Source organism: Aedes albopictus, chromosome 2 (genome assembly GCF_035046485.1).
Source record: "Aedes albopictus strain Foshan chromosome 2, AalbF5, whole genome shotgun sequence".
Classification (NCBI taxonomy): Eukaryota; Metazoa; Arthropoda; class Insecta; order Diptera; family Culicidae; genus Aedes; species Aedes albopictus.
The window spans coordinates 175,940,643-175,967,800 of record NC_085137.1 but is presented as its reverse complement, the minus strand read 5'-3'; the positions used below and the strand labels follow the sequence as shown (position 1 = coordinate 175,967,800).

General features: G+C 41.0%; 1 protein-coding gene across 3 annotated transcripts in view; it reads left to right on the top strand.

Annotated features, from left to right (window-relative positions):
- The window catches only part of LOC109622797 (ATP-binding cassette sub-family C member Sur), a 253,803-nt gene that overhangs the window by 162,802 nt on the left and 63,843 nt on the right, over window positions 1-27,158 (top strand). For all 3 annotated transcript variants that reach the window (XM_062850774.1, XM_062850772.1, XM_062850771.1), the window contains exons 13-16: window positions 6,481-6,742; window positions 7,109-7,246; window positions 12,928-13,061; window positions 13,235-13,328. In XM_062850774.1, the coding sequence (XP_062706758.1) occupies window positions 6,481-6,742; window positions 7,109-7,246; window positions 12,928-13,061; window positions 13,235-13,328 (628 nt within the window). The remainder of the gene's footprint in view (window positions 1-6,480; window positions 6,743-7,108; window positions 7,247-12,927; window positions 13,062-13,234; window positions 13,329-27,158) is intronic.

Below are 27,158 nucleotides of genomic sequence, written 5' to 3'. Positions count from 1 at the left end.
CAGCACGTGGAGGGGTTCTTGTTGATCTGGCGGGGTTTCGGGCTGTCCACGGGTCCAGGACGTCCTCGCAGGTCCCTGAGGTCTTCGGAGAACACAAAACGGTTGACCGGGGCGCGGCCGATGCTTCGGAGTACTGGGGTCTTCCAGGGTTGCACCAAGGGGCCAGAGGACACTATGGACTCTCAAACGGGTCGTCGTACTGGGCACTTTTTAGACGGAGGCCCTAAAGCGGAGGCTGCTTCCAGGTGTTCACCACGGAATTTGGCGGCTCGTGGGAGACCTTTAGCAGGCCAACGGTAATGGGTCCTAATAGGGGTTAGGATTATATTTGGCATTAGGGGAGCTACTGGGTTTCGTGGGAAATACTTAAAACGGCAAACTTCTGCTTAATATACCTGATTCCAACTTCAAATTTCACTCGGGTAAAACTATAACTTTTAGTAGCACCGACTACAAACTTCCAACGGTCACTTTAATTAGGTGGAGAGGTTTTTCTTGTCCGTTCGCTATTAGCTCGAGATTAGAATAGGCTTTAGCTTTAGCGCTATTCGACCCAGTAGCCTGCTCCCCCCTTTCCCTTCCTTTTCCCTCATTGGACTCTTTTATTTCTCTTTTTTTTACATATGGCTACTCTATATCCCCTTTTTTCGAACCCTCCGTGCTTTTAGGTGTTAGGCGTGTTCAATGTGTATTCGTGTGTTAACAAATTTTGTCCCTAGTTTTCTCGGAGTGTTTTACAATATTAATAAATTTTAACAATTATTAACAATCAAATAATAATTTTACTAACAATTCACATGAAGAATTAATTAATTTTAACTAACAATTACTAACATCAAATCTAACAATATTCTAAAAAATACAAATAAACAAACGCAGATCATCGTAACGGTAACAATTTCAAAAAAAATGTGAAGAAATGTATGTTTTTCAATAAGAAAAAAAAACAATTTAAAAATTCTTTCTCAACGTTTATTCGACATATCATGTGTGGGTGAGTTACAGTAAAAAAATCAGCTCAATCGAAGCATTGATTACGTAGAATGGGATGTGTGAAGTGAGCGACTTTGCTTAAAAATAGAACAAAAATCGATTTCAAATTATCAACCTTGTAATCCAGTAAAACAAAGAAAAATAACAGGTTCTGGGGACCTTGGAATCTCCGGTCGTAATGGCCATTTTTCGATCCCAAATAAACCCCATCATGCGACACTTCTGGTCATCCCGGAACAGGTTTTTGGGGCCTTGGTATCTCCGATAGAAATGGCCATATTTCGATTCTTAAAGAATCCCATCTGGATGAATTTCTGGAGGACTTGATGAGTAATTTATTAGGATGTTTATGGATAAACCCATGGAGATCCTGAGGAAATTCCTGAAAAAAATCCTGGAGGAATGCTTAGAGGAATTTCTCGAGAAATTTCAAGAGAATTTTCTGGAAGACTTCCGGGAGATTTGTTTTAGGATTTTCTGGAATAATCCATAGACGAAATCTTGAAGGAGTTTTGGCGGAAATTTCTATAGGACTTTCTGGAGAATTATCTGGAGGAACTCGTACTCAAGTACTTCTAGAGGAACTCGTGAATGATTTTTAGGAGGAATTTTTGGAGGAAATACTGGAGAAATTTCTGGAGGCATACTTTGAGAAATTTCTGGAGAAATATTTGAGGTTTCCTTGAGGAATTTCTGAAGGAATTTCTGGAAGAGTTTCTGTAAGATTTTTTTGAGGAATTTCTGGTAAAAACATGGATGAAACGGAGGAATTCCTGAAGAAATTCCTGGAAATATTCCAAGAGGAATCCATAAGGGAATCCCTGTTGGAATTTCTCGAGGAATACCTGGAAGAGTTCCGGGAGAAATTTCTTTAGGATTTTTGGAGGAATCCGTGGAGGAACTCCTGGAGGAATCCCTTGAGGATATTTTGGAGGCATTCAGGCAGAAATTCCTAGTGGATTTGCCGGTGGAATCCTTGAAGGAATTCCTGGAGCAATCCCTGGAGGAATTCCTGGAGGTATTTACTGAGGAGGAATTCCTGAAAGAATTTATGGAGAAATGTCTGGAGAAATGTCTTCTCGAAGAAATTTCAAGGAACTCCTGGAGGAAAATCTGGATCATGTTTTGAGTAATTTCTGGAGACATTCATGGGTGAATCCTAGGAGGAATTCCTCAAGAAATTCCTGGAAAAAATCTTGGAGGAATCCATTGCGGAAAACCTGTAAGAATTTCTCGAGGAATTCCTGAAGCTATTCCTGAATGAGTTTCGAGAGAAAAGTTTTTAGGGTTTTCTGGAGGAATCCGTGTAGGAATTCTTGCAGAAATCCCTACAGGAAATCGGGGAGGAATTCTGGCAGATATTCCCAGAGGATTTTCTGGAGAAATACCTGGAAGAATCCCAGGAGATATTCCTTGAGGAACCCCTGTAGGAATTCCTGGGGGAATTACGGGAGGAACTACGGGAGAAACTACGGGAGGAATTCCTGGAGGTATTTATTGAGGAATAAATATTTGAGGCTACCTGGTGGAGTTCTGGGATGAATGTCTGGAGAAACTCCTCGAGGAATTTCTGAAGGAAGTTCTGGAGAAATTTCTGAAGAAATTCATTGATTAATCTCTGGAGAAATTCCTGAAGCAATTTCTGGAACAATTCCTGGAAGAATCCCCGGAGAAATTTCGCGAGGAATTCCTAGAAGAGTTCCGGAAGAAGTTCCTTCAGATTTTTTTGGATGAATCCCTAAGGAAATTTCTGGAGCAATTCCTGGAGGTAATTCTGGAGGGATTCCTGGAGGAATTTCTTATGTAGAGTATGCGGCAGGAAAAATGCGAGTGTTTTTCAATTTCAAACTTCATTTTCGTCCATTTTACGTTAACCAATCTATGTTTCAACGGATTCTGGGTCATTAGGCCGAAGGTCATTAGGCCGAATGGTCATCAGGACGGTTAGCCGTTGTTTTTACCTTTTCCAACAATTTTTGCCAAAAACTAGTTTAACAATGAAACTAGAAAGAATAGCCTATGTTTTAAAGAAGGAAAAATTTATGAATTGAATATCAGCAGTTTCAGCGCCAAAAACTTTTTTAGCAATGATACTAGAAAGAACAGCCTATATTTAAAAGAAGGAAAAATTCATGGGTAAAATATCAGTAGATTCAGCATCAATAAAGTATCTTCGTGCCTGTCACACGATACACACATGCAAAATGGTCATTTGCAGTGGAAGCTCTCAGTTAATAACTGTGGAAGTGTTCATAGAATACTAAGCTGACAAGCAGGCTTTGTCTCAGTGGGGACGTAACGGCAAGAAGAAGACCCAATGGCCATTCGGCCTGATGACCATTCGGCCTAATGACCATTCGGCCTAATGACCATTCGGCCTAATGAACTTCGGCCGAATGGCCTTCGGCCTAATGACCATCGGCCGAATGGTCTTCGGCCTAATATCCTTCGGCCGAATGGCCTGACACCGTTTCCAACGTTCCATGATCTATAGCAGGCTAATTTCCTGATAAGTTTTTTTTTAAATCCCCTGTTGGTCACACACCTTTACAAGACGGTGCATGAAGCTGAAGACAATCGAAATTTTCAAACCACTGAGAAGTTCACAAGCCGCTAAATTTCATATCTGATAAAACAGAATTTTAAATTTTCTCTACAATATCATCATATATATGTGTTTATTTCATCTGGTATGTAAAACTACATGGCTCTGGATTAGAATGGCCTGGTTTTTCATCGAATTGAAGCTTATTTTTCTACTATTTTAGCCATTTTGTCTTATGACCATTGGGCGCGCAGTTTTTTGATATCAACTTTTTAGGCTAAAATTATGACTTGTTAAAAATCAAATATGTTCATTTTTATTTTGTAGTTGTAGAATATAGACGTTGACTGATACACTGTCATGAAAAAATAGTCATATATATCCCTTCAGAAATTCCTGCAGAAATACCACCAAGAATTCCTTCAGGGATTCCTTGTTAAGTAATTTCTTCGGGATCCTCCATAAACCCCTCCAAAAATTCCTTCAGAGGCTTTCTGGGAAGTTCTGGGAGATATTTTGAGAAGATTTTCTGAAGGAATACCTGAAGGAATTCCTGGAGAAATTTCTGAAGGAGTTTCTGAAGGAACTTTTGGAGGGGTTTATGGAGGGTCCCAAAGGAATTACTGGACGATTTTTTTAAGAAAATTTCCTGGGGGAATCCCTGGAAGAGTTCCTGGTTGTATTTCTGCAGGAATTTCTGAAGGAACTTTTGAAGTAGTTTATGGAGGAATTCCTTGATAAATTCCTGAAGGACATTTTGGAGGAATTACCTTGAGGAATTTCTCCAGGAAGCCTTTAATATTTATCCAAAAATTGCTCAATAAATTCCTCAAGGAGTTCCTTCCGTAGTTCCTCCCGTAATTCCACCAAGAATTCCTACAGGAATTCCTCCAGGAATTTCTCCAGGGATTCTTCCAGGTATTTCTCCGCAAAATCCTCTAGGAATTTTTGCCAGCATTCCTCCAGATTTTCTCTAGGGATTCCTCCAAAAATTCCTCCTAAAAATCCTTCAGGAATTCCTCTAAAAATACCTCGAGGAATTCCTCCAGATATTTCTCCAGAAAATCCTATAGGATTTTGTGCCAAAATTCCTCCAAGATTTCGTCTACGGATTACTGCAGAAAATCCTAAAAAAAAATCTCTCGGATGTTTTCCAGGAAATTCTCTTGGAATTTCTCGAGAAATTCCTCTAGGCATTCCTCCAGGAATTTCTCCAGAATTTTTTTCAGGAATTTCTTCAGGAATTCCTCCATGGATTCATCCATGAACATCTTCAGAAATTTCCCATCAATTCCTCCAAAAATTAATCCAAATGGGATTCTTTTGGAATCGAAAAATGGCCATTTCTATCGGAGATTCCAAGCAAAGCAAAGATAACCGTACACGTCGTAGTTCCAAGTTGCACAGAGATCCAATGAATGGTGCTTGGTACTAGCTACACACTCTCAATGTGCATAATTCGAGAGTTCAATATTTTAAAGTCAATAACGGCGCCGGCCACGTCCTTACGGTCATCGGGCACGGGAAGGAATGTTAGTTCGACAACCGTTGTTACTAGAAACCGTGGAATCCACAGCATCCCCACAGTTGTCTCGGGAAGGAGTATTTGTTAGTAGGGTATTTTGCTAAGAGTAGTCACCTGTGATCGACAACCGTTTAGGTGATTAAACCAATGAATTTTAAATTTGCTCAATGATTGTTGTGAACTGTAATTATTTTCTTCTAACATTTTTATTGCTTCAATATTAGGTTAGCACCAGAGTTATAAGATTAATTTGCAGATATTACAGATTCTAGGAGTCCTTATGAAAAAGCATTGGCGAAATTACCTCAACTCTTTCTAGGATGTGTGGAAAAAAAATCGGAATGATTTCACCCAGTTCCATGTCGTCGAATGACCGCAACCAGTCCTTGACTCCTTCAATTTTTCTGCAATACTGTTGGCTACCAAGTGTGCATCCATTTTTATCACTTCACGAAAAAGGACAATGTACACCTGCCCAAACACGCGTTTTTTTTCCTTCGAACAATGCCACCCGATCGAGATCCCCATCGCAGCTGCCCCAAACACGCAGCTTTTTCACTTTTTCCTACGAATAATGAAACGCGACCGAGATCCCCATCGCAACTAAAAATTTCTATCGGAGATTCCAAGCTCCCCAAAATCTGTGCCGAGGTCACCGGGTGACCAGAATCGATCAAAATCATTTTTCTTTGTTTTATTGGATTACGCGCGGCATTCTGCGAAATTAGAAGTGTCGCATGATGGGATTTATTTGGAATCGAAAAATGGCCATTTCTACCGGAGATTCCAAGGTCTTCAGAACCTGTTCCGGGTCATAGGGGGATCCCCGCCAAATCATTGTTAAGATACACTCTACCCCTTGATGATACTTCAAACCAAATGCAATTCGGTGCCCTAGTTTCGGAGAACGAGCCATTTGAAGTCAGAAGGAATCGTCTCGGGTGGTTAAGGGTTAACGTACCTGATGCACAGTTCAGTTTATATTCCAATTCTATGCAAGTAATCTGCTTAGAACCATCAATTACCGCCTGATCACTTTGCTTCGTAACTAAATAATGTCATCAGAGCGCTCACTTTCAATCGTTGATAAATTGCTTCAATCAACGCTGGAAATTCCATGGGGGCTGCTCTCGTTTGACAATCTTCGCAAGATCCTATCGCACCGCACTAGCCCATTATTTCATTGATTACGACCGGTTTGGGAATGTCCCATCAGTTCCGTCCGGGTATGGTCCGAGCACCAAACCGTCGGAGAAGAAGTCTCATCTAATTTATGGCCCTGCTTGGACGTTTGTTTTTCGTTATGTGCTGTGCTTCTCCATCGTCCTCTCCATCATCGTCTCTCCTGGTGGCCTGACCGGCCAGCCGAACTGACCGAACCGGACAGAGAAAATCTAGTGTGCATCATTATTTGCAGATATTCAACAATTGCCTACGTCCCCCAACGGCCCTGGCTGCTGAATGCCAACGTGCGAGAAAACATCCTGTTCGGAGAACCGTTCCGACCGAAGCGCTACAACCGGGTGCTGAGAGCCTGTGCACTCAAGCCCGATATCGAACTGATGCCGGATGGCGATATGAGCGAGATTGGCGAACGGGGAATTAAGCTATCCGGAGGTCAACGCCAGCGGATTGCGATTGCCAGGGCACTCTACTCGCCGGCCAGCGTGGTCATTATGGTAAGTAAAGGCACAACACAAACTATCGAAACATGGAACCCAACCCAGGATGGATGTGTGCTTTTGCGCCCCGCTTCGGAATGATACTGAGGGGGTTCTCAAACTGTTGGACATATGTCGAACCAAAACCAAAAATTATCATTTCTAGTTTTCAGAATACTTTTTGAAATAGCTTTATTTGTTTAATCATTTACCCCCTCATAACCATAAAATGCATCAAATTATTGAATGAAAAACACCGCAACTGATTGGAAACCCCTCCGACCCTAAAATGTAACCGATGCGATGCGAGCAAAGTGCGGAAATTTGGAACAGATCGAACGATTAGATGAGTGCCGCAATAATTCTTCGCTCGGTTTTCCACAGGACAATCCACTTTCATCGCTGGACAACGAGGTCGCCAAGTATGTGTTTGACCATGGGATTCGCCGGATGCTGACCCGACAGAAGCGAACGGTCGTGATGGTGACACAGATGCTGCCGCTGGTCTACAGTGCCGACAATGTGAGTATCTGCTCTACTGTGCTTTTTTTTCTTATTGGGTGAGCCTTGAGTGGTCAATATAAATATTAACATTATTTATTTATCATTTGCCCTGGTAAACGTGGTGGATCGATACAGTTGTACGGAGAACAGCTGTGCTTACTTGACTTATGTAAAAAGTTTATCGGAGAGCTCATGCTTCGTCATCATGTTTCAACTCAACAGATGGTCAAATATGATGGGTTAAATGAACTTATTTCAAGAATATGTATCATATTTGATATTCTCTATGTTTCTATTGTACATATTTGGAGTGAACAATCGTACGCAACAATGAACAGAAAATATTTAACATCTTTTCAACTACACATAAATCAAACATTTCTTCTCCTTTTTGGCGTTAAGAGCCCCTCGCCTAAAAACACAAAAAAAAATCAACGTTTTCGATTATAAGCTCCCATGCAAACTCCAGACGAGACGTACAGAATGAAATGAGTAGTGGGTCATTCAATTGTTTTGGTATGTGGTATTTTGAGCCAAGTTTTGAGCCAGGTTTTTGCTACTTACCTTATCGGTCAGGCTAAGGCCTGCTGACTAAGGTGTTCTAGGTGTACGTAGGAGTCGTCTGCATTCGGCTCGGTCCATGGCTGTGTGTCTCCAGTTGCGCACTCTGCGCACCACGTTTTCTTGTACCGGTCGGATGGCTCTCGAGAACCATTATAATTGGGTTGCTATCCGACATCTTGATGACGAGACCCGCCCACCGGAACATGACGATTTTCGCGGTGTAGATGATGGTTGGTTCTCTTAGCTGCTGATGCAGCTCGTGGCTCATTTGCCTTCTCCAAGTTCCGTCTACCATCTGCATACCGCCATAGATGGTATGCAACATCTTCCGTTCGAAAACTTCCAGGAAGCATTGGTCTTCTGCACGTAGGGTCCATGCTACGTGCCCATAGAGGACTACCAGTATAATCAGCGTTTTGTAGATGGTTAACTTCGTGTGACGGTGAGCTTTGTTCGATCGTAGAATTCAGCAGAGTTCAAAATAAACTCGATTTCCTGCCACAATGCTTCTCTAAATTTCTCTGCAGGTGTCGTTGTCGGTGGTCACCAGTGAGTCCAAGTACACAAATTCTTCAGCAAGCACGAAATGCCATCCCTTTGCCATAAACCTCTACAAAATTCGAAGGTCCCTCATACTGGATCCCTCATACTGGATCCATCGCCGCCTTGATCAACCGTATCAGCTGATCATAGCTGATCTCGATCGATTGTGTCACACGCCGAATTAAAATCGATTACCGAGTAATGTGTGGGCACGTTGTAATGATAGCGTTCTCTTGTCGCAGGCCGTAGACCCTCGTCTACTGAGGCGAGACTTAGATGGAGTATTGAGAAGACAGACTGGGAAGGCTTCTCTCGAGATATCCGTCGGCAACTCCCTGACGGCCTCGGCGTACTGACTCCTACCGAGTGGAGTACGTTAATCCATGAGGCCGCTGGCCTTCACGTCCCAAAGGCAGGCGGCTATGGTGGCAGAAAAAGAGTACAATGGTGAGCACCTTAGAGCACCTTAGCTTGCCTCCCGATGACCCCGCAAGGCCTAGTTAGTTGAAACGATTTTAACTTGCGCGCGCCATGGCCAGGAGAGTCATCTGGGAGGCCAGCCAAGGAGGGCGCGTGGACCACTAGTTTAGCGGAACTGTGGAGGAAGGTCAAAGCTGTCAGTGGTCAAAACAGACACGCGGAAAAAGTGATACGAGGATAGGACAACTTCACCAATGAGTCAGGTATGGTCACTGAGGCCTTTGGTGATCATTTGCCAAGGTGTCAGCAAACAGAAATTTCAGTGAAACTTTCCCGCACGCCAAATCATTGGCAGAGTTCGAGTTCTGCTACTCACAACAACAGCATTCCGAGCAGCATTCGAATAATCACAAAAAAATGATCCCGATCCGTTAACATTCATGTTAAAATGTATCAACTCGAGTCTGTTTTGGTCAAAATTTATTTTGATTGATATAAACGTCATGTGCTCCAAGCCCTGTGACAACACTTGTAGCCGTCACTGGCTGATCTGGGAGTAATCATGCGGCTTAAGCGCCACTCCATTCGGATACCGCACAACAGTTCTAATCATGCCCGGTTGAGACTCATCAGGGCGAGTCCATTCGAAATCTTCAAAGAAAGTACAGATCGAGCCAGTTCGTCTACTAACTACACCAAAACTGGGGAAACTACCCTATACAATCAATGTATGCTTCCAGATTAACAAAATGTTCCTCCAAAGAGCGGTGAGAGATCACCCATACCTGAGAGCGTCACAACATTCAAGTGTTGCACGCTATATTATCATCATCGGCAGCTTCAATCCTTTTCCGCCAGAGGCGTAACCACAGTAGAAGAGACAAAATTCAAACAGTCAAATTCCGCCGCTCGGAAGACATTTAACGAATAGGACACACTACGCGATAACATGGAAATCGTTTCTTCCTCCAATAATACGTCTACGGGTCGCTTTTGGAACTTAACAACGAATAATCATTTATTGAAACACATAACATTTACCAGAAGAAAAAAAAAAACAAAATACTCAGAAATAAAAGTATACATGAATTACTATTATTTATGCATTTTGTATCCGCATCTCTCTCACTCACTTTTTATTTTCATGCTATCTGCCGTTTAGCCTTGGTGGAATCGAAGTGATTTATCAACCCAGGCGAAGCAGCAGATAGCTTGAAAACAGAAAGAGAGTGAGAGAGATGCGGATACAAAATGCATAAATAATAGTAATTCCGTGTAAACTTTTATTTTTGAATGAGCATGCGAAAACTCATTCGCTCACTCGAATGCTGGCGATACAAACTAGCAAAAAGAACGCCAACAATCTAGGGGCGGTACAGCTCCTAATACATGTGCTAATAAATACTCACTAATAAATATTAGATTCCTAATCCTCAACCAAAATTGGAACGGAATTTTCGTAGTATGTCATGACTTTTGCAAATACACTGTGGTGCATAATTGATCGGACAAACGCCGATTTTCATACAAAATGGCCAAGTTTAAGATGCTGTAACTATGGTTTGGTTTGTTGGATTGAGCTCATTTTTTGACACGGAACTACAAATATGCTGAATTTTGTGTATACAAAGTATAAAATGTTTTCGTTCACAGGTCTGGGCGGGGCAGGGCGTTGAAAATATTGCAAAAGTGATCGGACAGCGGTACCTCTTTGATTTACAAGCGTGCCGCTGTCCGATCACTTTTGCAATTTTTTCAAGGCCTTGCCACGCCCAGACCTGTGAACGAAAACATTTTATACTTTGTATACACAAAATTCAGCATATTTGTAGTTCCGTGTCAAAAATTGAGCTCAATCCATCAAGGCAAACCATAGTTACAGCATCTCAAACTTGGCCATTTTGTATGAAAATCGGCGTTTGTCCGATCAATTATGCACCACAGTGTACATAACCAAATGGACAGCCACGAAACTTGATACTGCTTGCTTTTCATTCGAATGCGACTTGTTGTTAAGCATTTCTATGATATAGAAACCCAATAAATGATCAATACGGACTCAGAGAAGTGCTATACAGTGAGTGCATGAGTTTCAAGAGCCCTTATATTACCGTCTTACCCCGTTGGTTCGACACGTTTTAATACGACACTTTTTAATTCGTACCCCGCTTATTCGACAAATGTCGAATTAAAAAGTGTTAAAATGTCACAGCGATGTACACTGTAAATGCAAAACAGTTTGATATTGCGCTTATACTCGCACCCGCAGAAACTCCTCTTGCAGTCGCTAATTCCGGAAGCTCTGAGTTGGTGCTATTCAACACCCAAACCGCCTGGCGACCAACCGGAATGAACTGGGGATGGCAACAATCGTAGAAAGAACGAGCTTTCATCCGCACCGCCGCAATATCTGTTGATATTACGTTTCATAACAAACCCGGAATTCGAAACAAAAACAAAAATAGAGTTGCCAAATGTCAATGAGCATGGTGATGTAGGGTGACCAGTTTGTCGAATTAAAAGATTACCCCGGTTATTCGACAACAGTCGGTGTCGTATTAGCGGGGTAATACGGTACTACGATAGGCAAGCCTTCTACAGTAGGTGCATTACCAAGTGCTTTACACAACCTCCTTCCGATCCAAAAGCTCAAAGAATGACTTTTCCGTACAAGTGCCAGATTTCTGGAGCTCAATAAGAAAACAAAATCCTTCAACGATGATTCCTTGAAAACTACCGAGTGGAAACAAAATCTGGATCCACATGTGAAAATTGCGGTGCAACCTCAGCGAATCTCAGACTCTCCTATGGGCCTCCCTTCTTTTGACTTATGCAAGCTTGTTCTAGTAATAGATAGAGAGCAGTAAGCTCTTTCTGTTGGTTGAATAACTGACAGCATACCTAGAAGGGACGATAAAGGAAGCTGTCAATAAACCACGTGGTCATATTTTGGGAGATTCCGAACCGTGGTCTTTAGTTTAAAAACTTGTTTCCATATAAAACTTTGAAAAATCGCCTAAATTTGAAAAATATTTCGATCATCTCGAAACTTTCACAGATTGCTCTGCAAATGAACATATAACTGAAATAAAATTACAATCACTACAAAGTTGTTCAGTTTTGTGTTACGTGACACAAAAATCCATGATGGGACTGTTATGAGGGTACTTTTGATATGGGACTCTCATGACTTGGTATATTTTCATACATTGACATAAAAATTCGCGATTTTTATTATTGTTTTTGGAAGTACATCGAAAATGATGACGATTTATAACGTTAACTCAAAAGTGATGAAAAGTCAAATGGGACTGTTATGCGAGTGGGGGCAGCGTACTCTCGTCTGCTTGTTTACTTGCTGTCATATGATATGCTACTGTGAGCAGCATAGTTGTCCCATGTTATTAAAGATTCCCACGGCAACATGTCATTATAAACATAGAACTAGTTACATATGAGCCAATCCAGTTAGGAAAGGGCCGTACAGTGTACACGGTTAGCCTGATCAAATTTTCCAAATTTCTTTAAAAAAATTACCCGTCACTGTAGTAACAGGAATCAAATTCAGACTCCCTCAGCATAGTCCTGATGTGCTCTTAACGACAGACCTGCAGGCGGCCCGGTGGTATTGAAGCCATTATGACCTGATCCTACTAGGGCCCTCATAACTTACTCTAACTACGTCACTGCACTAGTCACATGAACTGAAATCAATCTCAGTTGTTTCTGTACCAATCGGTATGTTGAATCCAAATATCCAATGCGGATACTGTGGAGCTTAGTAGCGATAGTTCTCTGCATGTGATTGACACTGTCAAATGTTAAATGGTACAGCCAAACCGTTTCAAAGCTCGTTCGTACATATCCTATCCTCGTTCAATAGAGGTATTATCAGATTGACTACTGGAGTTGTCCGTGCTGATCTCAGGCTTTGGTTGCGATTAAACCAGTTATATGAATGTGATTGAGTATTCCATTCCGGGGCAGCGTAGATTACAAAGTGTCACAAAACCCAACCGTCAATGTCCATCGAAACCGCCGATAGCCATGATGATGACGATGATAGGAAAACCGTTTCGTAGAGGATGCAATGGTGACCGTCGGCGAACTGACTACTAATGAGTGTTCGCGATACGCTCAAACTCTCTCTCTCTCTCTCGTTCTAATTTCAGATAATTGCAATGGAGATTTTCGCCGTGGAAGCAACAGGTACGCTATCAGAAATCGAAAACAATTATTCACACATTCTGCGGAAGTGGAATGCAATTATCGCCAAGGAGCAGCAGTCCAAGGAGACGCAATTAAGGTAATTAGTTTTGCGCCATTGTTCGGTACTGTTGGGTTGGCTGGCCTACAATGCTCGAGGGAGTAGATGTAATTGGTAGCGTCGAGCATTAGAAGCTTGGTTGTTTTAGCCGAGCATTTACGTTTTGCGTATGTTTGTAACGAATTGTTTGTTTTTTTTTTCTTTTTTCGTAGTCCTGGAAGAACAGCCCGGGAGCGATGGAAGCTGTTTAAAAATGTGTCCAGAATAAGTTTTTTGAGAAGTCATGCTACTGAGGAGTATTACGAGGTAATTATCTTTTAAATATTTTTAATTAATTTGAATTTCAGGAGTAAAAATTCATGCCGGAATTTAAGAAGCAACATGTGGGTGAAATTGTAAAGCATCCTTGGAGGAAATTTCAAATGAAAGTCCTTGATGAATCCCAACAAACTACAGTGTGTTAAAAATGGGTGGAACCCTGTATTGGGAGTCCTTTTTGTACAAGACCACATAAAATCTTGTAGGACCAAGCTGATTGAGTCTTCTTCGGTGCCTTAAGGCTCAAGCATCCGTCATCATTTTTCGGAAAATAAAAAGCAGTTTTCTCGCTGTAAATCAAAACATCGACCATGAAAATATATTCACTGCATTCTATTCCTTATGTGGAGTGCAGTGAATATATTTTCATAGCAAAGACTTTTGTTTTGAACGAAAAAACTGCTTTCAAATGTTTGATGATGACGATGATTTCAATGACGAATTGTTCAACGTTAAAAGTTCAACTTCATACACTTGCGACATTATCAAACTTAACCCTGCTCCGAAATAAAACTCACCCGTAAATGTCGCACAAAACTCGTGCAAAATCCTCTTTGCTCTTCCCTGGCACCGCAAATGAATCCCAGGCTCGATGCAACTCAACCGCAAAATTAGGGCAGAAGATTAAGTTCCAAAGTCGCCGAAAGCCGAATCAGGATTCGGGAGTTGAAAGTGACCCGCCCGAATTCTTCCACGAGCAATTAACAGAACAACTTTGGCACCCGACGAACGCGCGCGCAAACTGGAGAAAGATGAAAAAGTTTTCCCTCAAAATTGTTCACGCTCGATGAAATTTATCAGCAGATAAATATAAACTCCCGGGTTTTTGGACGGCCGGCGGTGTAGGTATAGGAGGCACCTTTGCCACTTTGCCCAAAGCCAACCGGACCGACACAATTCCAGATAGAAGTTTGTTATTTCGAAACAGTTGCAGAACCGTAAATAAGAAGAATTCCAAAAGCCGACCGACGACCCCTTCCGCCCTTTGCTGGCGCACAGTGTCATTCTCCGGGTAAGATATCCGAGATGCCAGCGAAAAGTGGATGATGAACTACCGGAGCGATGTCGAGTTCCTCGTGTCCACCGGAGCGAGCGAAATTGGAAAGGTTTTCCGCAAAGGAAGCTTTACTCAGTGCTGCTGCTGCTGTGTGTTTTTTTACTGCCTGCCTGCCGTCCGTGGTCACCAGCCCTCCCCTCGTCTGTGGTGGAAACTTAAAACAAACTTTACGTCGTCGTTTGGGCTCGGAATAGTTGTAGGTGGGTGCTTTTTGTTATTAATGCCAGTTGAAACCTGTCGGTTAAGTTGTTTTCTTTGAAAGTTTTTTTTTTGTTCGGTTTTCCCTCTGATACCCTTCTAAACCGACGGTCTGTAGAATAAAGCTAAGCTCGTTTAGAAACTTTTGAACGGTTGAACTTCTGCAGGTGGCAGCAAACGATAATTAATTCCAGGTATGTACCAGCAACAGCAGGTGCCATTCGATCGGAGGCGGGAAAATATAAACATGCACGGTGAAATGGGAAATTTAATTACATTGTATCAAACAGATTTTTGAACCGCAGAAGCGTTTTGAGAATCAAGTCATGTATAAAGTCATATTGTATAATACTGTGAAGATATACAATACATAGTATTACACAGTTTACTATTGTGCTAACCTGATAGCTCTGATTCAACGATTGGAAGATCGGAACGTGGAACATGAGGAGTACCTGCATGTTCCTCGATTAGCAGATAGGACCTCGTGTTCGGCGTCGTAGTGCTACAAGAGGTTGGACATTAGGACAAGACCGGATGTGCCATGATGCGAACATTTTAAGAGGTAACCCTAGAGGTATAGCTTTCAACCAGATGGGTGATGTGACACGAGGAATCTGCACCTCACTTGCACCAGCAACGAGCAGAACGTTGACGTAAACGATAAGACATCCTAATACCGTTCGGTGAACAGTACGGATCCACCGAACTTGCGACACATCCCATACTCTATACCAGTGATTCCTAAAGTGGGCGAAATCGCCCCCTTGGGGCGAAAATCAGGCCCAGGGGGGCGAAAATTTGAAAAATCAAAATGGGGGGAGGGGGGACGAAAATTCTAAAAAGGGGGGTGATTTTTTCAATGCCTGGAAATCATCAATAGTATTGAATTATAAGTCGAGAATGTCAACCGAATCATAAAAATTCCCTGACATTCAAGCTTACGGTTATTATAGTAAAAAAATGCTTTCTCTATTAAACTTAAACATCAACTTAATTTCACATAATTATTCGTATTTATGTGGACTTTTTGGCAATATTGCCAGAAAAAAAAGACTGCTACATGTATTTCTGAAAATTTTCTGTCACTCTGGAAATCTAAATAAAATGTATGTATTTGGAAACTCTTATAATAAACATTCGTGAATCATGATAATTTTTGTCAAAATTATTAAAAGAACATGTTTTTTTTTTTCGCGAATTGATGAGCAAAATTGGGTTTCAACTCGTAAGCGGATTTCTTCATGGAATTTACATTCAAAAACATGAGGTTCAGACGAATTTAAGATGAAATTCGTAACACAGTGCTTAAAAACTACTTTACACACAGTGTTTGAAAATATTTCAGATAAGCTTCTTGTGAAGACTTAGCCTAAGTTAATATTCACAAATAAAAAGAAACAAAAAAAAGATAAGCTTCTCGGAGGAATTTCAAACTTTACTGGAAGTTAATTTGAAAACATTCAAAAAATTATGCGTAAAATTCCGTTCAAATTTAGTCCTGAATGCTGCATATTTACTTATTTGACATTTTATTTAAAACATAAGCTAGTATGACACTCTTTGACCAATGCCAAATATTTGACCAGTTTTGACAGTTAAATTTTGACCAAGGTGTACCTGGCAAACAAAAGTATTTGTCACTCTCGAAAAACGAATAGGGACAAACAGAGCCAAACAACCTGCCAAAATTTATCTGTCAAAAGTGGTCAAATATTTGGCGTCTGGGCAAAGAGTGTAATAGCACCCATAGGAAGCATTCAAATTTATACGAAGGTCATTGATTTGGATTTTGGAAAAAAAAAACTACAATTGAAAATACACCGATATTTTTCTGATTTGCACTTTATTTCACATAACATGTTTTTGTAATTGTTTTCAAATTTTCCACCAGTCTTACTTGACTAGGTACTTGTCGCCAAACAATGACTTTCGTTTGTTGAAAAGCTCCCTTTAAGAACAATGGTAAAACATCTGGTTGGGAATATCGAGTGTTCATAGGTGTTCACAGTCCATTCTATTACGATTTATCAATGCTCAATCAACAACGATTTAGAAATATGCAGAAAGACGATATTAAATTCAGTACCTATATTTTTTTTCAAATATTTTTTTGCAGCTCTATGGGGGCGATATCTTATAAAAGTTTGGGAAACATTGCTCTATACTTTCACTGCGTATCCCTGCGGCTGGCACATGTGAACATCCTCATCCTCATCGATGTCCCCGTACAAATAGGCAGTTTCAACGTCCAAGTGCCGTAAAAGAAGTCCGTCTCTCCCAGCTAGTGCGAGAAGTGTTCTCATATTGCGTATCGACTACCAGTGGCAATCAAACTCTACACCGTATCTCTGCGTATAGCTCTGCGCTACGATGCGTGCCTTGAATTGTGCCATTTCGTTCAACCTGGCCTTGTACAGCTGGCGGTCAAGTCGACTAGGGTGCTATTTTTTTTTTCTTTTTAATTTATCGATTTTTTTCCCGTAGGCAGGTTCATCCAGAGTCTCGGCCAACAGGACGATCCTGAAGGGTTCGCCTGAGAAAAAAACTACAAAAATTCTTCTTTAAACTATTTTACAGAATGAATAATGGAGTATTGTTTACATAGTATTACGTAATAGTAGTTTTTTTTTTATTCCGTGTCGGGTATTTCTATCACTGCGACCAGTTTTTTGATCTATTGTGACATATGCCCCTGATAAGTTTTATTATAGCTATGTATATCAAGATGACGTACCACTATTGTGAGTGATCGCCATCACAATAGTAGTTTACGCAACAAGGTGCAGAATGAAGATTTTTTCAGCACAAGCCGTACATTTTTCCTACGAGGCTTGCCGAGTTGGATAATTACGACGAGAGCTGTAACAATCGAGTTCTATACCGAGTTACGTACAACGTTTTTGCGCAATTTCATAAATTACCGCTTGAGGATAGGTTTTGACAAAACTTTTTCATCAATTTGCACACTGATGTTCATAGCCATGCTTAAGGTACCAGGTATCAGTAGGTCGGCTCCAGAGGCACGTTCTCCTCCATTTGGGAAATTTGTGTCATCGCCATGAATACGAGTCTATTCATCATTTACTTGACGGAGAAGGAAAGGAAAAAAAAGATAGGACATGGGAAAGGAAAGGTAAGGGAATAGGGTCGTCCCCAAGTAGCACCTGCAACTAAAATGGAAATGATCATCGTTGCAAACATGTTGCAACTGAGTTTTCATGAAACAAACAAAATTAAAACCTAATAAAATCCAGTTGTTAATGCCAAACTGAGGTGTAACAGTTTTATAACAACTACCAAAATGAAAACAAACGTCATCATTAGTTGAAACTTGCAAAACCAATTTGTAACTGAAGTATAATCTGATTGTTTCAACGAATCTTAGTTACAACCGTTTACAAACCAAATGAACCAAAACATTGATTCTGATTGTTATAAACATGTTGCACCTGGAACTTATTTAGAACATAACGAACAATTTTGACAGGAGAGATAGAAGTTCCAAAATGTGCAGCAAAATGTTTTTGTGACCATGAAAAATATAAAATGCACTATAAAAAACCAACAAGTTTTAAAAATAACGAAATCATGTACAAATAAAATGTAACCTTTTCTTCATAAATTTATCGACATATTCCAAATTTTATAAAATTAAAGTGGTAAAATAGAAAAAAAAATCTGATTGGAAGTTTAATATTGACCCAATAAAAAAATTCTGCCTCATTTTCGCAGTACTGAACAATACTGTAGATACCAGTACCACTGGGAAGATTTGAATATATGGGGTTTTGAGAAATCTTACGTAACGTACAAAAATATTGGGAGTTTTCCGCGAAAAAAATTACAATGGGTTTACATTTTTTACAAAAAAAAACGTGAAATTTTCGTTACGTAATAAATGGAAAGCCTCTTGTCGACGGAAATAAGAAGTACACGTCCAAATGTCTGCTTTTTCTGTTGTTTATGTCCTGCACGGAAAATTCAAACTTCCTTATTTTTGGTCGATTTTACCCTAAAATGAGTATATCAAATTGATTAGTTACCCAAAATAAGGTTGTTTATACTCTCTCCGTTGTCGTAAATAAACAGAGATGCGTCTATCCAACGGGAGTCCTTGAGGCCAATAAGCCAATTTTGGGTATATGTAGATTTATCCAAATTTGGGTTGAATGAAGGGGGTCTTGGGTTGAATTTACCTATTCTTGAGTATATTTTTAAATGGAGGTAAAGGTAATTTACTTTGCGTGAGTTTGATGAAAGGTTGTCTTATTGGGCCGAACTATGGGATTGCGTCAAAAGCATCCAATTTTGGGTAGTTTGGTGGTTCCGTGTACCGCGTGTAGCATTGTTGTACTTTGTCAATACGGATTCCCATAGACATGATTTAGCAAATAGTATCTTCCTAAATTCTAAAATTAATTTTCAGCAATTTACGGGTGCATTAAATGAGCTGCTGAAATGCACTCCGTCAAAGCAATATGGCGAGTTAATTTTTACAGATTTTTACCACAAATGCCTAAGTTTTCACTCGCAAAATGATAGGTAGGATGAGGCGCGTTGTGAATACGGAGCTAAAATGCGTAACTTACCGATAAATATGGAACGGCACACAAATTGACGTTCTCGGTCAGCCTTATTTGCGGTATATTTATGCACACAATTTATTAATCACATGAACGAAACTGTTGATGCATAATAACTGGTAGTGACGAATGTGGTGACTAGCTGACTAGTTGTCGAATCGGTCACCATTTTTTAAGTCGACTATAAGTTGTATCTCGGTTATAAATCGATTGCGTATTAAAACCGTTCATATCTCGAATGGATGTTTTATATTGGCTCCACCTCTTGCGCTTTTTTGATTGCAATTTAGTTGTTAATAAGACGATTGGTTCAAAAGGCATAACTTTCAATATAGTTGCATACAAATTACAGGAACTTATTAATGTCCAAGTGTGTTGCTTGGGTCATACACGCAAAAGCGTACCACAATGGGTTCACATAGCATCCTGAAAAGGGCACTGTAATAACGCATAAGCGTACCACAATGGGTTCACACAGCGCCCTGAGAAGGGGACTGTGATAACGCATAAAGCGTAAAGAGAGCCTATAGCTCTTTACCACAGCGGGTCAAGAACAACAGAACGTGCTAAAGATTCAGGTTTCTGAAGTCAGTTTCACTTAATAAGTGTTTTCCGAATACTCGGAAATGCAGTTGCGCAAAAACTGGACAGTTACATATCAAATGATACAAAGTTCCATACCTAATCGGATTCACAGCTATCACATGCAAATGAATCAGCTTGCTGAATATTCGCCATGTGATAGCTGAGTCGGCAGTGGCCAGTCAACGCTTTGACCAGTATGCTGCAATTCTTCTTTGGCAGATTTGTTAGATACTTTGCCACCCGTAGAGATGGCTCAGTACAATACAATTTTGTTTGACGACATGACTTCAAACTATTCCAGTATTGTTTGTGCTGAGCGGCAACCCAGGTGTCAATCTGAAGCAATACCCAACACTTCGATACCGGAATGGCTAGCTCAGGGCCAATGAAGTCATGTGATGCAATAGCTAACTCATCAGCCAATTCATTTCCAGCGATGGAAGAATGGCCAGGTACCCATACAAGGTGAACAGCATTTGCTGAATTCAGCTCCTCGATTTGAGTTCCACAAACGATAACTATCTTCGACCTGGAGTTGGCCGAAGCAAGTGCTTTAATAGCAGCCTGGCTATCTGAACAGAAGTATATTACTTTGCCCATTACGTGCTGCTGAAGTGCTGATTGTACTCCACACATAAGAGCAAAGATTTCGGCCTGAAAAACGGTGCAGTGTCTACCAAGTGAATAAAACTGATGCAGCCTTAGCTCACGAGAATAAACACCAGCACCTGCTCGACCTTCGAGAAGGGAGCCATGAGTGTAACATAGGATGCCGTCTGAAATACTTCTCTCCAGATAATCAGATGTCCACTCTTCCCTGGAAGGGAATTTCATGGAAAATGTCCTATATGGAAAATTACAAGCAATTGTAAGATCACTTGGAGCAAGGACAACTTTGTCCCAATTCACCAAAAGTGGAAACAACAAGGTGTGTGTTGAACTGCGGTTCGCAGGAGCATCCTCTAGTTAACCTAGTACCCATAGGCGGTAAGTGCAAGAAGGTGCTTCTTGTTCGAGATGAATGTGAAGTGGGGAAACGTCAAAGAGAACTTTGAGCGCTGCCGTGGAAGTTGAAGAGAACGCTCCAGACATCGCCATTAAGCACATCCTTTGGAGATGGCCTAATTTTGACTGGACCGTTCTCACTTCGCCCTTTTGCCACCACACACAAGACATCCATAAGCCAATATTGGTCGGACCACAGTTGTGTAAATCCATTTGATATACTTGGGTTTTAGACCCCAAGTTGTACCAAAGGTTCGCCAGTATTGCCCGAAGGTCATACAAGCTTTCTTAATTCTGAACTCAGTGTGAGGTGTCCAGGAAAGCTTGGAATCAATAATGACTCTAACGTACTTTACCTGTTCAGTCACATTCATTTCAGAATCAAAAAGACGTAAATTTCGAACACCATTACGGTTTCGCTAGGAAAACCGCTATTATTGAGTTGCCTCAATATGTAAGGGGATCGACTGTGATTGGTATTATGCTAGCAGAGATTTTCGGCTTCCAGTCTCTATGGAATCATAAACGGATATTGGTTCAACAGCTGACGTTTCGGTCACATATATTGTGCCTTTTCAAAGGATCTGCAAATTGGACAGGTTTTAACATAGGTTTTGAGCATAATTCAAGATAATCTTACAGATACAGTCCCTACGTTTACTCGTGAGGTTATGTATGTTTTAAACATAGTCGCACGTCTTCACTTCACTATAACGAGAAAACAGAATTATTCGGGTACATACCAGTTTCCGAAAGAGGTATCTAAACACCCACGTGGTTGAGTTCGTTGGTTGGCGCACTTTTTCAAATCTATCAGTATCGATCTGTTTTACCTCCTACGATCTACCTCTTACCGGCGGCGTCACTTTCGCGCCAGATATCGATTCTGTCTGTTTCTCGTTATAGTGATGATCGCTATTGTGCGCCCATTCCTCTGTTCTTCTATGTGTTGTGTGCTGTGTCGTTTTGACTGTGTGTAATACCCTTGCGTACGTACCGCTCAGGTTTTCGGTGTCAGTTCGTTTGTTAACAGTGTTTGGTGTGTTCAAGATGTGGCATGACTCTAATATGACTAAATTCTGCAAGCTATGTATGTAGGTATGACATCGTGCCGACTGAAAGATCTGGTGTGTCTGGTCACCGATCGACGATCAACAAACTGGAGGAACTACGAGCAGCGGGGAAGGACGATACGGATAATGAGATGGCAAGACTGAGGGAAAAAACAGTGCTACTAGATCAGTGTATCACCAACAACCACAATTTTCTATAAGATAAGGTAAAAGTTTTAGACTCAAGCACCAAAAAACAGAATTTAGCCATATTAGAGTCATGCCACATCTTGAACACACCAAACACTGTTAACAAACGAACTGACACCGAAAACCTGAGCGGTACGTACGCAAGGGTATTACACACAGTCAAAACGACACAGCACACAACACATAGAAGAACAGAGGAATGGGCGCACAATAGCGATCATCACTATAACGACAAACAGACAGAATCGAAATCTGGCGCGAAAGTGACGCCGCCGGTAAGAGGTAGATCGTAGGAGGTAAAACAGATCGATACTGATAGATTTGAAAAAGTGTGCCAACCAACGAACTCAACCACGTGGGTGTTTAGATACCTCTTTCGGAAACTGGTACCCGAATAATTCTGTTTTCTCGTTATACTGAAGTGAAGACATGCGACTATGTTTAAAACATACATAACCTCACGAGTAAACGGAGGGACTGTATCTGTAAGATTATGTAGAATTATGCTCAAAACCTATGTTAAAACCTGTCCAATTTGCAGATCCTTTGACAAAGGCACTATATATGTGACCGAAACGTCAGGTGTTGAACCAATATCCGTTTATGATTGCATAGAGACTGGAAGCCGGAAATCCCCGCTACGTTGCCTCAATAGCGTATCTGCTACGAGATTCCACAAAAGTGGTAATGAGACTCCCCCTTGGGGGCATCCACAGACACTCAATTTCCTAATCGCCGCTTGACGCAATGTCGAGAAGAGATGTTTTTTTTTTGTATTTGTCTACGACAGGCTAAGACCATCGTATGTCGGTTTTTGAGCTTTCGGTGAATCCCATTGGAAATCATTGGAGATATACCATGACCCCGTGCGGCTTCCACTATGGCATCGAAAGGCACGTTGTCAAAGGCAACCTCGATATCTAAGAAAACACCCAAGTAGGATTGCTTTTGAGCGAATGCCTTCGCGATATCGTAAACAATCTTGTGTAATAGAGTCACAGTGGACTTTCCAGATTGGTAAGCATGTTGGTTCACATGAAGAGGCACATTGGCTAGATGAACATCACGGATGTGATGATCGACAATGCGTTCTAAGTATTTCAGAAGAAAAGATAGGTCTGAAACTCTTTGCTTCTTCATACGACGCACGACCCACTTTCGAAATAAACTTTACAGTAATATTCCGCCAGGATTTGGGAATATACCCTGTAGCAAAACTGCAAACAAGTAGGGTATGTGTGCCATCAGTAATCTCACGCTCCCATATTCATCCTATTCGAAAACAAGCGATTACGGCACCGATTTTTTTTAATTTTTATTTTTAAAATTTGTGGTGTTGTAGGTGCTTTCACCATCATTGATAACGTCAAACACGACATCATGAACCTATAATTGACCTATTTTTATTTTGGCCTCCAAACCTTTTTTTTTTTTTTTTCCTCCCCTGTTGGGGAAATTAAGCCACTGCGTCCAATAGGCTGAACTTTTGTGGCATGTCCCGTTTTGATATTCGCATCTAGCCAGCTAATTACCATGTGTCAAGTAATCAGCTACTGCCACGACGCGTCGTCTCCCAGTCAGGTGCAATGGAATTAATAAACTCCAAGACCTTCCCAGGTTTTGCAGACCAGATCTCACTGGGTTGCAAGCAACCACTATTTAGAAATCTTTGCCTGCGCGTGTATAAAGCACCACAACTGCAAAGCAGATGTTCCGAGGTTTCACGTTCCGTATTACAGAAACGACAGATATCACTCTGAATATGGCCAATATTTTTCAAGTGATACCTGCTCGGGCAGTGTCCAGTTACTAGGCCAGTGTATGTACATAGAGCTCTCTTGTTGAGCTCTAAGAGCTTTTTGGTTTTAGAAGCATTTGGTGTTATAAATCGTTTTGACTGATTGCAATTTTTGACGTCCATCCAATTGGATATCACCCTCTGCTCAGCCCAGCGTTTCAGGTCAATTTTAATTGTACAGTTTGATATACCACAGAATGGTTCTGGACCAGCAAACTGTAAATTGGAACCACTTTTAGCAAGCTCGTCTGCCATTTCATTTCCTTCAATGCCACAGTGACCTGGAACCCAGTATAAGTTTACTGAATTCCCTTGGCACAGCCTGCGCAGTGAAAGAATGCATTCCCAGACAAGCTTTGAAGTACATTTGTAAGCGCACAATGCTTTTAGTGCAGCTTGACTATCTGAGAAAATACAAATATTTGCGTATCTGTATTTTCTCTCAAGGCAGATATTTGCGCATTTCAAAATAGCAAGAATCTCTGCTTGAAACACCGTAGGATAGTGTCCCATCGCCACTGAAATTTGTATTCCAGGGCCGTAGATTCCCGCTCCCGTTTTTATTCCAACTTTTGAGCCATCTGTGAAGAATTTGATTGACCCTTGACGAACAGTGGGACCTCCGACTTCCCAATCTGCACGAGTTGTTTCGTGCAACTTGTAAGGAACATTATGGTTCTCCACAGGTTTCATCCAGTCTTTAATCATTTTCATTACTGGCCTATTTTGGAAGTATTGTGAAATGCTCAGGTGACCTACAAGATCACCTGGCATAAACATTTCAACTCGTTCAAGTCTCAGCAATTCCTTTTCTGCTTCTAATTGCACGTACTCGTGCAAAGGTAGCAGATTGAGAATCGCATCTAAAGCTTTTGATGGTGTGCTTCGCATCGCTCCTGTAACAGCAATGGACGCAAGACGTTGAATTTTCGCAAGCTTTGTTTGTGTGGTAGCCTCTTTCGTTTTTGGCCACCAGACAAACGAAGCATACGTCACTTTTGGGCGGATTATGGCAGTATAAATCCACATTATCATTTTTGGTTTCAAGCCCCACTTCCTGCCAATAGTTTTGGAGCATAACCAGAACGCACTTGTTGCCTTACCGATCACGGACTCAATTTGAGCATTCCAGTTCAGTTTAGCATCCAGTATCAAACCTAAGTATTTGACTCGATCACTAGGATGAATTTGTATCCCTCCAAGCCGAAAAGCTTTTAGGTTGATCTTCCTTCTCCTAGTGAAAGGGACAATTACGGCTTTTGACGGGTTGATGCTAAGGCCCTCCTTAATACACCATGAATGTGTATAGTTTAGGGCCCTTTGCATTCTCTCCGAAACAGTTTCGTCATACTTTCCTCTCACTATTATGACTATATCGTCTGCAAAGCCCACAACTTCGAAACCTTTTTCCTTCAAGCTTCTTAGAAGATCGTCTACAACTAAGGACCACAATAGTGGTGAGAGGACTCCTCCTTGAGGGCAACCTTTCGTTGCCCTTACTGTTATAGAAGAACTTCCCAGCTCAGAGGTGATTTCTCTTTTTGCAAGCACAGTATAAATCCAATGTATGATACATTGGTCGAAGTTTTTGTTCTCCATGGCACGCTTCATAGATGAATAGGAGGCATTATCAAATGCTCCTTCTATGTCTAAAAAGGCGCATAAAGCTATTTCTTTTGCTGAAAACGTTTTTTCCACTTTTGTTACTAGCGAATGAAGTGCTGTAACCGTTGACTTACCAGATTGATAAGCAAACTGGAAGTCAGATAGGGGATGGTCTTTTATGTAAGAAGAATTGATAAAATCCTTCAAAACCTTTTCCATAGTCTTCAACAAAACTGAAGAAAGACTAATTGGCCTGTATGCTTTGGGATGCGTCTTGTCTCGCTTCCCCTTTTTTGGTATAAAGATAACTTTTACAAGTCTCCATTTTGATGGAACGTAATTCAATCTTAAACTAGCCTTGAACATCTCAATTAGTGATGGTACCAACACCGCTTCTCCATTTTGAATCAGTGCTGGAAATATTCCATCAACTCCTGCAGATTTAAAAGGCTGAAAAGATCTAATTGCATTTTCCACTCTGGCCTTCGTGAAGATTTCATCAGCTAAATCTGAGGTGGTGTTTATTGTCCTAGTTGACTCCGAAGAGTTTATACTAGGACATCCTTCACCTTCCAGAGATATAGTATCATTGGAATCCACACTTAGAACCGAACCCGGAAAATGGGTTTCCATCATCGAATCCAAAGTTTCACGAGGAGTTTTGGTAAAAGCTCCATCGTCGCGCTTCAGGTTTCCCAATTCATTTGAATGATCTTTTGCGAGCGTTTTCTGTAGTCTTGCAACTACAGGAGTGCTGTTTATGTTTTCACATGTCAGCATCCAAGACTTTCTTTTAGATTTTCGTATTTCGTTGTTGTACTCAGTCAGGGCTTTCCTGTACTGAGTCCAATCTCCCGTTTGTTTCGCTCTATTGAACATTTTACGAGAAAATTTTCTAAGGCGATCCAGTTTAAAGTTCCACCATGGCACGTCTCTAGTAGAAGACGATTGTATGGTGGAACAACTTCCGTTAAAGGAATTGATGATACTTCCATTTACCCTTTGAGAAAATGATTCCAACTTTTGGGTTGAATCAATAGGTTCTCCCATTGTAAATGAATGCGTATTCAACAATTCTACATATTGATCCCAGTTTGTCCTCCTGGGATTTCTAAATGCGGTTCTAGAGTAATCTCCACCACTCCAATTGAAGATTATGTGTTTATGATCAGATAGAGAAATCTCATCTGACACGTGCCAGTTTGTGATCTTGTCAAAGATTGCAGCATTGCACAGTGTTAGATCCAAGACCTCTTGTCTGATTACATTTGAGAAAGTAGGTTTATCACCATTATTGCAAATGTCTATATTGTTAGAAGACAGATACTCTAATAGTAACTCACCTCGACTGTTAATATCCGTACTACCCCAAACCGTGTGATGTGCATTGGCGTCACAGCCAATGATAAACGATTTGTTGTTTTCTTTACAGAATTGAACAAATGATGCGATCTCAGGAGGAGGTACCTCAGGAACATCACCAGGAAAGTAAGCTGAAGCCACAGCGATCTCAGTTTTACCTCTAGTGGTTGGTACCTCTACTATGACCGCAACAATGTCCTTTCTGATAAACTCTGTAATAGGATAGCATTTTAACGTTTTGCATACTAAGACAGCGGTTCTGGGAGAATCTTGTTGCTCATCATAAAATAGTTTACTATTTTGTGTCAGAACACCAAGAATCTTTCGTTTGTTGGACCACGGCTCTTGAATAAGCGCCAC